The 15,632-nt window shown below is 29.7% G+C and overlaps 3 protein-coding genes across 7 annotated transcripts in view; 2 read left to right on the top strand and 1 right to left on the bottom strand.

Moving 5' to 3' along the window:
* The window catches only part of LOC108745182, a 19,370-nt gene extending 16,221 nt beyond the window's left edge, over positions 1–3,149 (top strand). For 4 of the 5 annotated variants that reach the window (XM_025980860.1, XM_025980861.1, XM_025980859.1 and 1 more), the window contains 3 exons: positions 317–492; positions 713–804; positions 2,035–3,112. In XM_025980860.1, coding sequence (XP_025836645.1) covers positions 317–492; positions 713–804; positions 2,035–2,057 — 291 coding nt within the window. In that variant the 3' untranslated portion in view covers positions 2,058–3,112. Of the gene's footprint in view, positions 1–316; positions 493–712; positions 805–2,034 lie in introns of all 5 variants that reach the window. The other variant, XR_003232406.1, reaches the window with a different exon arrangement.
* Positions 3,150–3,235: 86 nt separating this feature from the next.
* LOC108745187 (zinc finger matrin-type protein 5) lies at positions 3,236–5,934 on the top strand. The gene is made up of 3 exons (XM_018481312.2): positions 3,236–3,495; positions 5,185–5,322; positions 5,383–5,934. The coding sequence occupies exons 1-3, from the start codon at positions 3,369–3,371 to the stop codon at positions 5,619–5,621; spliced, it is 504 nt and encodes a 167-aa protein (XP_018336814.1). The 5' UTR covers positions 3,236–3,368; the 3' UTR covers positions 5,622–5,934.
* A 9,126-nt stretch (positions 5,935–15,060) lies between these two features.
* The window catches only part of LOC108745159 (sodium-dependent neutral amino acid transporter B(0)AT3), a 13,527-nt gene continuing 12,955 nt past the window's right edge, over positions 15,061–15,632 (bottom strand). The window contains exon 8 of the mRNA XM_018481260.1: positions 15,061–15,250. Within this exon, the coding sequence (XP_018336762.1) occupies positions 15,061–15,250 (190 nt within the window). The remainder of the gene's footprint in view (positions 15,251–15,632) is intronic.

Consider the following 15,632-nt stretch of genomic DNA (forward strand, 5'->3'; position numbering starts at 1 on the left):
TATATATAAATATATACATTACATATTATGGACATACTTAGTTAATAATATACAAAAGTCATCTAAAACTATTATGACAGTAATATTGTGAGAGTAAAAAGGGCGTAACTATTTGCTGAGGACGGTTATAGTTACCAGTAATTAAACCCGCATTTTTTGAAGTGTTTTTATTGTTCTTTCGCGTTTATGATAATTATGTACTGATGGACAGATGGAAACTATACATTCATTATAGAATCTTAAAATTGCAATATGTAAAAGTACCTATCTACAAGTGGTTTATTTCTCAATTACATTCTATTTACTACTGCCACAGGCTTTGGGACAACGTTTCTTGCAGTATTTGAAGAGTAATAAAGCAGCTGAAGATTCGGTTTTAGGTGTTCTCAAACATGCTGTCTCATATACATCTTCCGTTTTGGAACACCGACATTTTTTGCACTTCTTCAATTCGTTTATACCCGCCTTGAAAATTAACCAACATAAAGAATTGTGAGTAAATGAATTTATTAAGTACTTACACATTAAGTCGCCTAAAATTTGAATCGCAACTGTGAAAAGGTTCAATATTATTGATTTGAAAAACTTTAATTGACAAAAATATCTTTTCCAATTTTAATAATAAAATAATTATTTAGATTATATACCATTTTTCTCAAAAAATCGCAACCGCTCTGTTATGGCTGGAATAGTTATATTGATATTATTTTAGATTCGATCATATAATGAAATGTATGCCTGAAGGCGATGAAGATGCACCAGAAGCATTTGTTCGTTTTGCCAAGAAGTTGAATTGTAAAAAAGGTAATGTTTTTAATTCAATTTATATGTGTAATTTTATTAGTATTTGATACTTGTACATTTATTTTTATAGTATTCCTATCCTTTAAAAAAGTGCTTAATATTTCATCTTTAAATATAAATTATAATTTACGTAAATATTTATTTGCTTTTAAGTATTTTAAAACTTACTTGCAATTAAAAGAAATTTAAGTTATACTTCATTTACTTTCTCTAGTAATGTGCCCCTTCCAATGTCTTGGATGCGCGCTGGCAAAATCGTAGGTAGGGAGAAAAAAGCTCATTATACTCTCGACTCTTGTTCATTAAACATACTTTTTCATACAGTACCTGCCAAAAGTTTTGTTCAATCATGAATAGTAGTGCGAGTCGAAAACAAGCGTTAAAGCCTTTAATATGTCTTCAAATATAAATAAACATCTCGTTGATATTTTTAGTAGTAAATGGTACCAATAACAACACATTTGAGCAATGCAATTGTAGTGGATAAAATGGTCAATTTCTCCGTGCAGTACTGTACGGATTATACGCTCCTCACCGGTTAAGAGTTTGGTCGAGAGTTGTCTCCTTCCTTTTCTGGCTTAGTGCTGTTTTCTTCTACTTTGCGCCGGTCAAACTAAAGGTCACATCGCTACAGAAAGTAAACGAAGTATAATAAAGCCTCTATATACAGGGTGCCCAAGCAAGCGGTGTTTTACAATAACTGCTTTACAGTTGAAGATATCAAAAAAAGTTTCTTACAAAAGTGGTACTAAATAGGTATCTTCATATCCTAAAAATGGAGATAGTAGGCGATTTCTTTCACATGCTATGTGTGAAAATAGCACATTTCTGCATGCTTTCATTTCGGAGATATTCAAAATGGCGCAGAGAACTGCAACAGCCTATTTATTGATTTAGTGCTAATTTTATGGAAATTGGTGCATTTTAGACATAATATATGGTCAACAAAGTGGTATTATATTTAACAAGAAATTAAAAAATGCAATAATAAATGGTGCATTCCGTTTCAAAAAAAGAAGTTAGGTTGTCTCCAGGAAAAATGGGACACTGTATAATCCAAAATAATTTTAAGATATGACAATATTTATATAGTACCACTTTTGCAAGAAACTTTTTTTTGATATCTACAACTCTAAAGCAGTTATTGAAGAAACCCTCTTGCTTGGGACACCCTGTAAATACAACTTTTTATATGATAATTTAACATTTCATTATTTTTTTATATTTCAGGAAAAAGTTACTCTTCATTATGACTGAATTTTTAAAATCGACGACACTAAAGTGAGCAGTATTTTATTAATAATATAATCGTTTTTTCATTTACTTCAGTTTTATTGTTTTTCATTTACTGAAAATGCTAAATAAGTTTAATTACCCAAGAATTGGAAATTTATTTTGTACTTAATACTAGATCAATGTTTTTGCAGTGTTATATAAACTTAAATAATACTAAGTTAAGATTAGTTCGTGTTTCTTATTTTACACATTCGGCAACAAAACACCTTATTCATAAAATGAAGTTTAACTTCAACTTATTTAACCATACAATCTTCCTCAAAATCTTCAAAATTTCTAACCTACCCACCGGGTGAGGGGATAAAGTAAAAATTTTGAAAGATTTATGGAATGTTATGTAGTAAGTAGGGGAATTTTATTTTAATGTCTATTTCATCTGCTCTATAATTTCTAGCATCAGCAATTTCACCAGTTAAACGTAACATACAGAATCGATTATGAAGCACTTATTAGAATAAAATTTCATTTTAATGCTAATTATTTTATAGTCATGTAGACATATATTCATTTATTTAAGTGATTCACTGACGCACAATACCTTGTTACCTCTGATACATGGAAAAAATCGATAAAAAATGAATATATCGTATTCAAATGCAAATCAACCTCCGAAAACTGTACATGCATATACCTCGTTAACATTATTGCATCTGACTTTTTTTTTACACGTTGTCACACAGACATTTATTTTGTGACAATAGCCTACCAAATTCTTGAAAAATTTTGATTATTTTCCTGATATTTTAAAAACGCACAAAAGGGCAGAAAAACTTTTGGGTGTTTCATTCCCACTAGTCACTAATTTAAAGTGCGCGCCTTTTTTTATTTAGTATTGACCAGACCTGCTGGAGGGCGCGCAAATCAGCGCATTTCGAATTGACCATTATTACCGTTTGTATATCTATTATCTTTGACTTCAATGATAGAGTGAGTCATCTATTAAATTGATGTTCCTTATCTTCCACATTTATTCGTAGGGTGTCGACTCTCCTATCATAACTAATGCAGACTAAACCTGACAGATGGCGGTGTTTGCAGCGTTTAAAGATTTTGCAAAATGGGTTGCATAAGAAAAACGGCATACCCTTTGTGTATCTATTATCTATGGATAATATGATACATAACCTAGTAGGAGCATGTTTATGTTGATTTGTGTAAACATGGAATAACAAACATTAACATAATATCTTAAATTTAAATTACGAATTTTCCAAAGTGTGCAATGTAAATTCAAAGAGAAGATAATTACTATCAAATTAACATTTAAAATGGGTCGAAGATATTATTGTGATTATTGTAACAAAACATTTATAGACGACATTGATGCTAGAAAAAAGCATTTGTCCAGTATTCACCATGTAAAATTAAGAAAACTGCATTATGAATTACACAGAGGTACGTAAATATAACATACATGGTAAACTAACATAGAAAGTAGGAAACTGATATGTAAATAAAAAAGTACATAGGTGTTGTGGGACACCTGGTTGGAACAAAGTTCCTTTTACTAAGTATATGGTATGTATTAAATAACAGGCACAACGAAATAAATTAACAATAATTATAAAACAATTACAGTTTGAAAATAGTAAAGAGACGGTATGAGTATTATATGACATTGTATTATATTATATGAGAATTGGTTGCACTACACTATGTGTATGGCTGTAACATACTATAGCAAAAGTGTCGCTATTTTTTCATTCGCTAAGTGTCTAAAGTAGAACGTGCCATAAGGAACTTCGTTCCAATAAAGTAAGAGTCAAATAAAATAAGTCGAGCATACGTAATGCTAAAATGTAGCATCCTGCTACAGATAGCGTTTAGTGCGCCATTTGTAGTATTTTCCAAAGTAAGAGTCGTCTCAAATTACTAGAAACACATTCAAATAGCAGACACGTGTTTCGCTCATCCGTGGATACTTAACGCATGTCTGGCAAACTCCTTGTTACTAAGCAAAGTGAAAGTTCATTATTGCTTTAAAAGTATTATATTTTAGCACATTTGTGTAAAGTTTGATACCTAAAATAATAAGTTATCTACTTAAAATTTTTTTAAAGTATACAGAGGCGGTATATACATATTCAGATAGTTATAGAAATGTAAAATAAAAATAAGTAAGAATTAAATGCTATAATCATATTATTTAATGTGTAAGACTTATATTGTCTTCGGACTATTTGTGCATATGTGGCTTCTAAAATAAAATGTTTGTATATAGATTGTTTTCATACTGTAGGAGTTATAAAAAAAATCAGCTTATGTTAAATTGTATTTAGTTTCTTATGCGCAGTTGTTTTAAAAATTGTCTAAAACTTCAAATTAAAATAACTGCAATTACATACAAATACAAAATACAGTACAATTGTATGTTTTCGGTGTAGAAATCCATCTTCAGATTTATTTAATTTTCTTTTTATGAATTACTTCAGTTAAACGCAAATAACTTGTTTTGCTCTTTTGCTGAAGTAATTAATACATAAAAAGAAAATAAAAAAGCACCTGAAAATATGCTTGTGTGGGATATTGTTAAAAAATTAATAAACTGCCCTTCCAAAAATTTGACAAAAATCCAAGTCGGTATTTAAAAAATTAAGTAACTAATAGGCAACGACAGGCTGAGCATTTTTTGTTATGGAAGTTTTCTTCTGTCTTGTTTGTTTTAAAGTTATTTTAACTTGAAGTTTTAAGCAACTTTTATAAATATCCTTTACATAAGAAACTAATTGTGAAGAAAATATGGCAACACTGTAAACTAATTAAGAATGGCCTATAAAAACTGCCCATTTTGTAACGTTTAATCGGTGTTTCCGGGATAGTAATGCTGCGTTGCTAGGTACACTTGAAAAAGACACCATGTCACATGTATAATTTCATTTAGCAATATATAACATGGATTTTCAATTTTCATGTTTTTTTTAACTCAGTTACATATTTAAAAATAAACATTTTCTGTAGTTATGTGTTTAAATTAATAAGTTATAAAATACTGAGATTATATGTTTTTAATTAATACGATAACATTTTACCAATTTACCATGCATATAGATAGCGCAATTTGTAAAATACTGAAGAGTTTTGCAGATTCCAAAACAGTACTGATTGAGGAATCCCAAAAACCCCCATGTCGTAGATTTTTCCAATTTGGAGAGTGTCAATTTTCAGGAAGTTGCAAATATTCTCACTACACCCATGACCAACTTTGGCAGTTACAAGAAGAGAGTAAAAAAAAAACAACACTTATGTGCAAAAATTAATTCTAAATTTATTACGAATTTTTAGTTGAAAAATGTGAGAATGAAAAAAAATTAAAGGAGATGTCAGTGGAAATTCCTTCCATTGAATCATGGTTAGAAAAGTATAAAAAGAGTAGTAAATGTAGTAAAGACAGTTCTGAGTTTGTACATACATCCTGGTCCTATCCAGAACACCTTAACGCTAGACAAGATTTGCCACCTTCATTGAAAAAGTTTAAGGCAGAAGACTTTTTAGATGATGATTTTGAAGAATGGGGATGTTAAAAAGTAATAATTAATTCACAATTAATTTAATAAATATTGTTATTTTATTTATCAAAATAAAACAGAATGTACTTTTTATTGATTTATTCTACATCACAACAACTTTCAAATATGTATTTACAGTACACTTCATAATGAAGTTAGTACCTAATCTATAATTAGTTGTACGACAGCCATAGATATTTATTGTTGTTTATTGTCTTCAACTTTTTTAGTTATTATTTATAACTTGAAACATATTCATACATTTTTTACTAATTCTACTATCTGTGTAAACAACAACAATATAAACAAGTATATTCTTTTAGCCTAATTTATTGTCTTAGTACAATTCACATTCATAGTTTAAATGGTAATGCATATTGTATTGAAAAAATGCCTGCATTTTAAACAATTTGATATGACTTTCAATAGACTTTTTCAAAATTTCAATTGATATGTTAGACGGATACGTTATACATAACGTAAAATATATTTTCAGCTGTTGTTTTTATAATGAAGTACAAGTACAAGTAGATAACAAATCAATCCATAAGGCAAATTTTATCAATTAGGGCGGATTTTTAATTACCGTAGAATTATAATTTTGTTACATCTACCGCAACGTAAGTACATATTATATACCCAACGATATTGAATTATTTACATAAAAGCCGAATTTCGCGCAATTAAAAAAAATTATTGGGAGTCATTCAATTGGGTACTTTTACCTGTCAAACATTGTACACTAGCTTTTCTCATCAGTTGGGTACTATGGGCACTACAGGAGGCACAGTTTAATTGCTGTTATTTATTATTGTAACTATATCAGAATCTTGCTTGTGGGTATTTAATAAAACAACATATTTACAGTAAGAAAAGGCTTTTGAATATTTAAAGTATAAATATCATCATCATCATAAGGTCATCAGTCCTAAGACTGGTTGGACACGTACCTCCACTCTTTCCTATCCTGAGCTAAACTTCGCATTTCCCTAAAACTAGAACAACCCACATCCTTAACTATTTGCGAAGAGTAATCTAATCTAGGTCTACCTCTACCCCTCCTAACTCCTGTTTCTGCCTCTAATATGTCTCTGACTAGACCTTCATGCCTAAGAAGGTGTCCTACCAACCTATCTCGCCTATTTTTTATTGACTTCCACAGAGTCTTCTGTTCTCCTATTCTTTCTAATACCTCTTCATTTCTAACCTTTTCTACCCACGATATCCTCATCATCCGCCTATAACACCACATTTCGAACGCTTCTAACCTTTTCTTTTCCGCCGCTCCCACTGTCCATGTTTCGCACCCGTACAACGCCGTGCTCCAAACATACACCTTTAACAACCTTTTTCGAATTTCTAATTTAACCGTTCGCGAGCATAGAAGTGACTTCTTTTTATTATTACTACTCCTTCCATCCTCACTTATCTGACTTCCTAGGTATCTAAAGTCAGCCACTTCTTCTAATTTTTCGTCTCCTATCTTTATATTCGCTCTTTCCCTACTTTTTCTTCCCTTGCATATCAGTATTTTAGTTTTACTTTTATTTATTTTCATACTGTACTGATCTGTCAGTACCGCTTCCATTTTATTTAAAGCTATCTCTAGGTCCTCCTTGCTAGATGCTAATACTGCTATATCATCTGCAAATCTAAGCATACTAATCTTTTGCCCTTGTATAAATATATTAACCGAATAATGCTTTTAATTGCTTAAGGTTACGGTACCTGGTTATGCTCTTTTGTTTCGGATCAGATACGCCAGCTATAAGGGGTGGAATGGGTTGGTTGATTAAACCTCTAAATTTTGGTTCGGTGCCCAAATAGAGGGTATTTTCAAAACCTATCTGCTTTCAGTGCCCAAATGAATTACGCCCAAATAATTACCCTACTAGAGGGATGGATTATCGTAAGTTGAAGGTACATGTTTTGATTTATACAGTATACATAAAATAATTTATAGATACGCATATAGGTAGACTGATGTTTATTGGCGCTTTTATCGAACACAGATTTGCTAGAGTTGAAAAATATTAAGAAATATATTATCCCTAATTAATGGAAAAATTTTAACGCCAACGTCAGGCTCTGTTACATTTTTTGAATTTAAGTATTAATATATACAACCAAGTATAAAATTGAATGCTCCTAGCCTTTTTAAGTAGTAGTCGTAATAGACGTTTATGTTAAAAACAAGAAAAGGCGTACTCCAAATTAACTACAACAGTTTTACAAAAGTAGACACGATCACAAGAATAAGTTTGCGAAACAACGTGTCCGAGTTTTATAAAATTGTTGTAGTTAGTTTAAGGTAGATAATTTTTTTCTTGTTTTTAGTATTTCTATCACATATAATTCAAATGTTCATACTCATCAGTAACCATGATTAAAAATTGCGTAATAATTACATACAGTAATACCCCGACTTAAGTTAATATTTATTACTTGCATAGAGTTTGATTTCATTAAATAGTCGCAATATAATATAAAGCATGTTCATCTGAAATAATTATACAGTGCATTTCGGGTATAACGACGATGAAGGGACCATTGTAAGTTTGTCGTAATATCCGGAAGTCGTTACAGGCAATGGTAAAGAGATACAGACACGTATGTATGGTTTTCACCACTTTTCAATTTTGAAAATATTTCTGACTTTTTTACAGTAAATGTCATACATCGTAAAGATTACTAAACACAGTTGCTACACAGAATATCACTTTGTAACTGAACTATCTATAAACTATAAAGGTTACCACATTTGCTAAACATATGTGTGGATATAAACAAAAGATAAGAGAGCTCTTTGTATCTTTTGCGGTCGATTCCGGTAGCTATATCGGCATAAGATTAATAGGAATTTGTTACAAATTCATAAAAAACAGTCGCTACACCCGAACTCTGTTACATCCAATGTCGCTATAGCCACATGAATTTTGTACTAAAGTATGCTTTAAATTCAAGGGACTTAAATTTAATTTCGCTAAAGAAAAATGGTCGCTATAACCAAGGTCGTAATAAATGAAATCTACTGTATTTGCATACCTACTTATTATTATTACTAGTTTTTAGTTATTCTTCTCAGTCCCATGTATTATCTTAATTCAGAGTATTAGTGTATAAGTACATATATCCCCTTTTTCTATAAGCAATATCGTATATACTAGATTGGATGGTCCAGTTTCCCGGAGAGAATAATAATTAATTAATACTTTTCAGACTTTAATAACTTCGGAACTCTCAAAAGTTTATTAATGAAATTTGGGATACTAGAAATATTCGAAGGAGGCAAAATTGCAAGTGTGTACAGGTGTAATAGCTTTTGAATTGGACGAGGGGTTCGAAGTAGCTAAAAACCTACCGCTCTTAGCATATTAATAAGAAGAAATAGAAATAGAAATAATAGAATTGAAGTAGGCAAATCCGTCGGATTTTTTCTTATAAGAATGAAAGAAAATAAAGAGACCTGATCTAGCTCTTTTTCATTTGAGCATGTACACTTGATAGTTGTCTGTGTTTGCCAATCAGATAGAGTTTTTTATATGTACATACAATATTATTTGATTATTTCATTGTTTAAGATATGCACCATCAAGGGTCGTCAAAAAACATCAAAAACTATTAAATTTTTGTAGTCTCAAACAAAAAAAATTGAGAAAGTGAACCACCCTATCCTGTATTTGTAAATTACATAAAGAACAAAATAAAATACCTTATTTTATGTACCTCTCTAACGATAATCGAAACATACTCTCTAAATCCACCCTTTGTTTTTAAGTCTATTAGTTATGTAATATGCATATTGTTTTCTATGCATATTCCCTATCAGTATGATTACGAAAATATAAATTTCAACCAATTTTAGATAAAATTATAATATTTTGGAAATGCTTAACTATACAACAATTGTTTCCTTTCATTATCTATATATAATATCATTATAATCTTTTACGATANAATATAACATTTTTTATTTGTGCATCTTTATCATGTATGTCCTATTTATATTACTAACGTAAGTATAATTTTTCTATAAATTTTGCATCGTATATAAGTAATTAGGTACACGTACATCCCCGAAGTATTGTAGTTCGTTCGGTGGATTTAAAATTGATCGTGACACGTTTTAGATAATGATTAACATTGTTTATCATTCATTCAGGAAAATTCCTGAACAATTAGTGTTTGAAAATTACGCACACCGTTAAAAACTGCAACTGTCTTAAAATTGTGATTATTACAGGTTAAGTTAGTAAAACGGGTAATTTTTAAATGAGTGGTACGCGATAAAAATTGTAGGTATCTGTTTATACATTAAGGAATTCTATACCTGCGCTGGAAGATAAAATTTATCAAAAAATACCTTTGCAATCACCAGCAATAAACACTAAACATACAAACAATTCGCTAAAGTGGTCTTCATATAAAAGTATATTTTTTTATTTTATGGAATTACATGTACATGTTTGATTTGTATCCTTTTTAATAACAAAAACCTTAGAGGGTTCATTCTACATAAAGGCACTCACATTTCCAGTTTTCAATGTATTGTGTGCAAAAGAGCGAATCTCGAAATCTCTCAAAGTATGCACTACTCGTATTCACTATGCGAAGTGCCGCTTGATAGAAATGTGTTTTCAGTCGAGTGAGTGCTTACCCGTTTACTGTATGCGCATGACGTGACGTCATCAGCGAGCGTAAAGCTTGCTCTGCATGTACTAAATAGTTAGCAGTTGTATGTGTAAGTGTCAAATATGGTGATTTTAAGAATACAAATATAATAAATATAAGTATTTAATTATAATGATAGGTGAAATGCTGAAATACAGCAAAAACGTTTCGTAGGTGAATACAGTATTCTTTTAATAAATTTAAATTAAACGTAATTTAATGTATATATCAAAAAGTGCTTACATAATTATCAAACATGCGAAAAATGTAGATATGAATTAATAAAGCAAACAATCGGAATTATCACCATAGAAATATCGATAAATAAAAAAGTACCTAAATGTATTGAATAGTATCACCACTTCGTTTCAGTAAACATTTGCAAAAAAGCAAACAAAATATTTATAATAAATACGATGATTGCCAGCGCTCGCAAATGACGTGGACGCAGAAAAGTCTAAATCGCGAGTGTTTATCGGCATACCGCGCATCATCCTTGCTCCTATTTATGAAAGCGGCATATTATAACTTATTAATACCAAGATCCCCAATTTTGTATACGACATATGGAAATAAATACTTTGTGTAAATCAATTTGTATAAAAACACAATGATACCATCAGATTTAATGATATGTCAGATTTGACATAAAACATTAAATACTGTATATAAAAGAAACTATGAGTGCTGTCAGCACAGGGCAACGTAGTATTACGTAGTTAGTATCAGCAATTTCTTATGCTGAAGTGTATGATGTGTTGCATACCTATTTACAAACAATTACTTTAAATTTAATTTTTCAAACAATTTTTAACACAAAGAAAGTGACTAAACAAATGGTTCACAAAAGTGAATTTCGACCACTCGAAGCAATGGTGCTAACAGTTTCGAGTTCATAGTAACTGATAGGGGGGGAAGAACTAGTTTATCAAATAGTAAAATACCTTTATTTGTAAAAATAGCAGAAACTTTTCAAAAGGGAAGTTGTTGAGAATTAGAAAATAGTAACAAATATGCAACCATATCTATCATTTGCTAAAATTATGATTTTGTAAATTTCTTTGTACTCTTGTCCCATATGAGTGAATTAGTATTATTATGCATGCACATTAACAACAATACAATTCTAATCAAAATTGCCTTTTAAATGACAAGATTGTCAATCTTTCACTGAATTTCAAATATTAGTTTTAAAATCAAAAAAAAGCAACAATGCTGGAGATTTTAAGTTTAAAAGAAAAAATTGAAAGTGCATTATCTTTCACATTTAAAATTTCCAAACTCAAGTCGCGGCATTATTGCTTTTTTTAATTTTAAAACTAATATTGGACAATGAAAATCTGACAAACATTGTATTATTGTTAATGTGCATGCGTAATACTAACTCACTATTATGGGGCAAGAGTAAGAAGAAAAAAAATCATAATTTCAGCAATTGATAGATATGTTTGCATATTTGCAACTACTTTTTTATTCTTAACAACCTTTTTGATAAAGGTTTCTGTTTGCACTTTACTATTACACAAAATTCATATTTTGTGCCAAAACTTACACACGGTTAACGAATCATTAACTCTGATGGTACCATTAAATGTTGTAGACCACGCAGGACTTTTTATAAGGAGTAACTTTTTTCGTAAGATTAAAAATAAAAAAGTTTCCCACATGTTGCCAACCTATAAGTACACACACTGTATATTACTTTTTACACCTTTAGCGAATTATTTGCTTGAATGCTTCATTCCATTTGATTTTTTTGTATTATACATTTAGATCATTAAAAGACTATAAATTCAAAAAATTTTTACATTTGTTAGTTTGATTGTGGATAATCAAGATATGTTTAATATAAATTATTATTAATATGTTATAAAGACGTATACCTACTTATATGAATCATTAATTATTTTTGAAAATGCAAATTAATTTAAAACAAAAGAAAACATTGAACACAAAAGCAAACACCTATTTTGTCTTTTCTCTATGTAGGTAGGTATCTATGACAGGACTGCCTCCAAAAATTGCATTTTTAATATATTGCCTCTGCTGAATTTAAATTACTATCGAAAATAAATATTGTTTTCAGAAATCCATTAGCCAAGTACTGTTACACTACTGTTTTTACAATTGTTGCGTTTGTTCCTTATTGTCCGGACCAATTTGTGCTTAATGGACTACAGCTTTGGTTTGATAAGTTTTACAGTATCATATTGTTCGTGTTTGAAGATACTAGATAATGAAGAAGAAAAGCAGCTCGGAATTTATTGAATTAAATGTGAAGTTGTAAAACACATCTTATCACATTCTTATTATGTAGGTACAACAAGAATGTAATTTAAAATAATTTTCTCAATTTAAATTGTTTCTTACTTAATAGACATGACATTTTTTCTTCACGCAAACGGTTTTGTTAATATTACATTACACTTCCTGGTACTTAGTTTTCGACATACTCAAAAATGTCATTAAGAATTTTATTGTACAATCTTAAATTTAATATTTTTGACTTGAAAATGTCTGATAAGCCAGTTTTGTCTGCGAATAATCATATATATTTTTTTTAATTAGGTAATTATTTATAATTTATAGTGAAACGTTTTTATTTCGCGTTATGTGACTTTTGGGTGGAAAAGTTTGGAGTAGACCAGATTTTTACATGTAAAAGAATTACGTATATCATTAATAAACTCAAAAGTGTGTGCTATTTTGTTTATAAAAACTAATTAAGGATGATTTTTCGATTTTTTTTTTATTTTTATTTTATAACTTTTCTGCTGATTTTAGCGAAAAAAGTTAAAAGAGAAAGAAATTTGTTTAAAAACATTTTTTTCGATAAGGACAAGGTTTTGCCATTTTTCAAAGTGGTAAATTTTTTTCAATAAAAGAAGATTTATCGAAAAAAAGTGATTTCTTTAGTAACATTATGAAATTTATAATTTTTAAGGTTCCATACGACCGAATAAAAAACGAAACCCTTATAGTATCACTCGTGTGTCTGTCTATCCGTCTGTCACAGTCAATTTTCTCCGAATCTGCAGGACCAATTAAGTTAATATTTTGTATACATATGAATTTGTGTGAGCCAAACACGGACACAATGTGAATAAATAAATTTTGAACATGGGGGTCATTTTTGGGGGGTCAATAAGAAAAAAGAAAAAAGTTTTGCAAATTGAACCGTAACATATCAAATAAAAGGGCTTGTTGTAAGGGTCTCAAATATATACAGTGTGAACTCTTTATAACGTCACTCGATTTAACGACAAACTCCTTAAAACGTCGAAATTGCTTGACTCTGATTGGTTTACATTGTTTTCTATACAATATTACGCTCTATATAGCGTCCCGCTCACTCTATTTAACGACAANGTCTGAACATATCGTTGTAAATCTTTCAAAAAAACAATATTGTGCGAACAAATTTACATTTGCAGTTTGAATGTATGGGAGATCATGTTTTTTTTTTCCAAAACAATGTTATGTTGGTTCTTGGGTTAAGTTTCCGTACGTCGGAATGAAAAATGGAACCCTTATAGGATTACTCGTGTGTCTGTCTGTCCGTTTTTTTCTTACTAACAAATTGATCTATCTTAAAAGTGAATACGAATGTCGCTTTTTCTTGATAAATATTCATTTATTGAAGAAAATTAATCACTTTTGAAAAATCCGACCCCCTACTCTTATTGAAAAAGTGATTTTCTTTTCGGTAAATGCAACAGAAAAAAGTTATGGAAGAAAAACAGAAAAAACATGGAACTTTAACGACCTGAAACAGTTTATGAACAAAAATCCTCAGTGTTGTGATTATTAATGATGTACGTAATTATTTTCTAATTTACAAGCATAAATTAGGTCTAGTCTTAACTTTTTTCAAATAAATAGCTGTAGATACCGTTAGGAAACTCTTAAAAACAAATTTGGAGCTTCATTAACACTTTTCATATTGTAGCCCTGTATTTTATATATTATGTTATAAACTCCCCTTGTCTTTATTTCTAACTAATAACGTACCATCTGAGAATTTGGAAAAAAAATTCTTGGTAATAGATATTGATGTGTACCTACTTTTGAATTGAAAATATTTGGAGTACCCACCTACCTACTTCTACTTAAAAACATAATACATATTAACTGCTATTGGTAACGAATATATTAATTGAGAACTTAATCAATTTTATCTCAAAATTAAACATATCCGCAAGGATGTACCAAGCTTCATGAGTTTGGGAGTGAGGTGGGGAGAGGAAGAGAAACTTTTTTTAAAAATGTCGACTCAATCAGAAAAAAATGCCGACTGTAAACATTGATTGCACCTACATACAAGTACAAGCTACAATTCTTTAGATATGCTAACTCCGGCACGAAAATGCCTACTAGCTTACACTGAAGATGGAGTGCGAGAATGTTTAAACGATTCTTTCCATGAGAAACTCATGACTTTGATTCAAAAGTAATCCCCGTGTGATTCATACAATAGAGAAAAGACAATAACAAATTGAAAGATTTTAGTACGAAACAAACTGTTAAAATCTGTATTAAATCAGGTATCTACTAACTAATATACAATTCAATTTTCTTTCTCTTGTTATCTGCTTTTTGTAAATATATTGTCCGTTTTTTCATCTGCACCTACATTAGTACAGATGGACAGATTTTTTATAAATTACTTATTTTAACAAATTTTAATAAAAATGCGTATTTCGTAAATTGAGAATTAAGAATTTTTTGGAAAAAATAGAAGATAAAAAATATCATTTGCATTATTATTACTATTATTGTCAAATTAAGTCTCTTCGAATTCGTCGACGTACGAAATGGGGCAACAAAGACCTTCAGTACCATCAGGTTTTATACAAAAAAGCAACGTTTCGGCTCTACTTATTTCATGAGGCACAATTCCGTGAAACTCTCTCAGATCTTCAGTCGGAAACCAGGCTTTTTCATTATCATCGATTATAACAATCCCAAACAACCTAACAGGAATTACTTTTTAATATGTGCCTATTATATATTTATTGTATAAAACATGAAATACTTTAAGCTTAGAGAAATAACCCAGATTAATTTTCGAACATTTTCCAAGTCTTAAAAAAATACTTTTTTTGACAAGATGAATGGGCATTTTCTTTAACTCTATTACATATAAACATACGTAGAGATGTGCAAATTGGTTTTTTAAAATCATTTAAATACAAAATGCAAATACTTTTTAGATTTGTTATTTCAAATGTAAAATTCAAAATAGATTTTCTATTTGTGTTTTAAATGTTAAATGCATATACGTATTTTCAAAATACTTTTTTGTAGTACACCTATTTAATTTTCAACATTTACTCATTTTTTAAATATTGGAGT

Source organism: Agrilus planipennis, unplaced genomic scaffold, assembly GCF_000699045.2.
Source record: "Agrilus planipennis isolate EAB-ADULT unplaced genomic scaffold, Apla_2.0 scaffold4, whole genome shotgun sequence".
Taxonomy (NCBI): domain Eukaryota; kingdom Metazoa; phylum Arthropoda; class Insecta; order Coleoptera; family Buprestidae; genus Agrilus; species Agrilus planipennis.

Excerpts from the sequence above, each read along its gene's own strand:
- LOC108745187 (XM_018481312.2), top strand. The coding sequence starts at position 3,369 with ATGGGTCGAAGATATTATTGTGATTATTGTAACAAAACATTTATAGAC. Across the intron at positions 3,496-5,184 it reads GCATTATGAATTACACAGAG|ATTCCAAAACAGTACTGATT; the intron begins GTACGTAAATAT and ends AGAGTTTTGCAG. Across the intron at positions 5,323-5,382 it reads TTGGCAGTTACAAGAAGAGA|TTGAAAAATGTGAGAATGAA; the intron begins GTAAAAAAAAAA and ends ACGAATTTTTAG.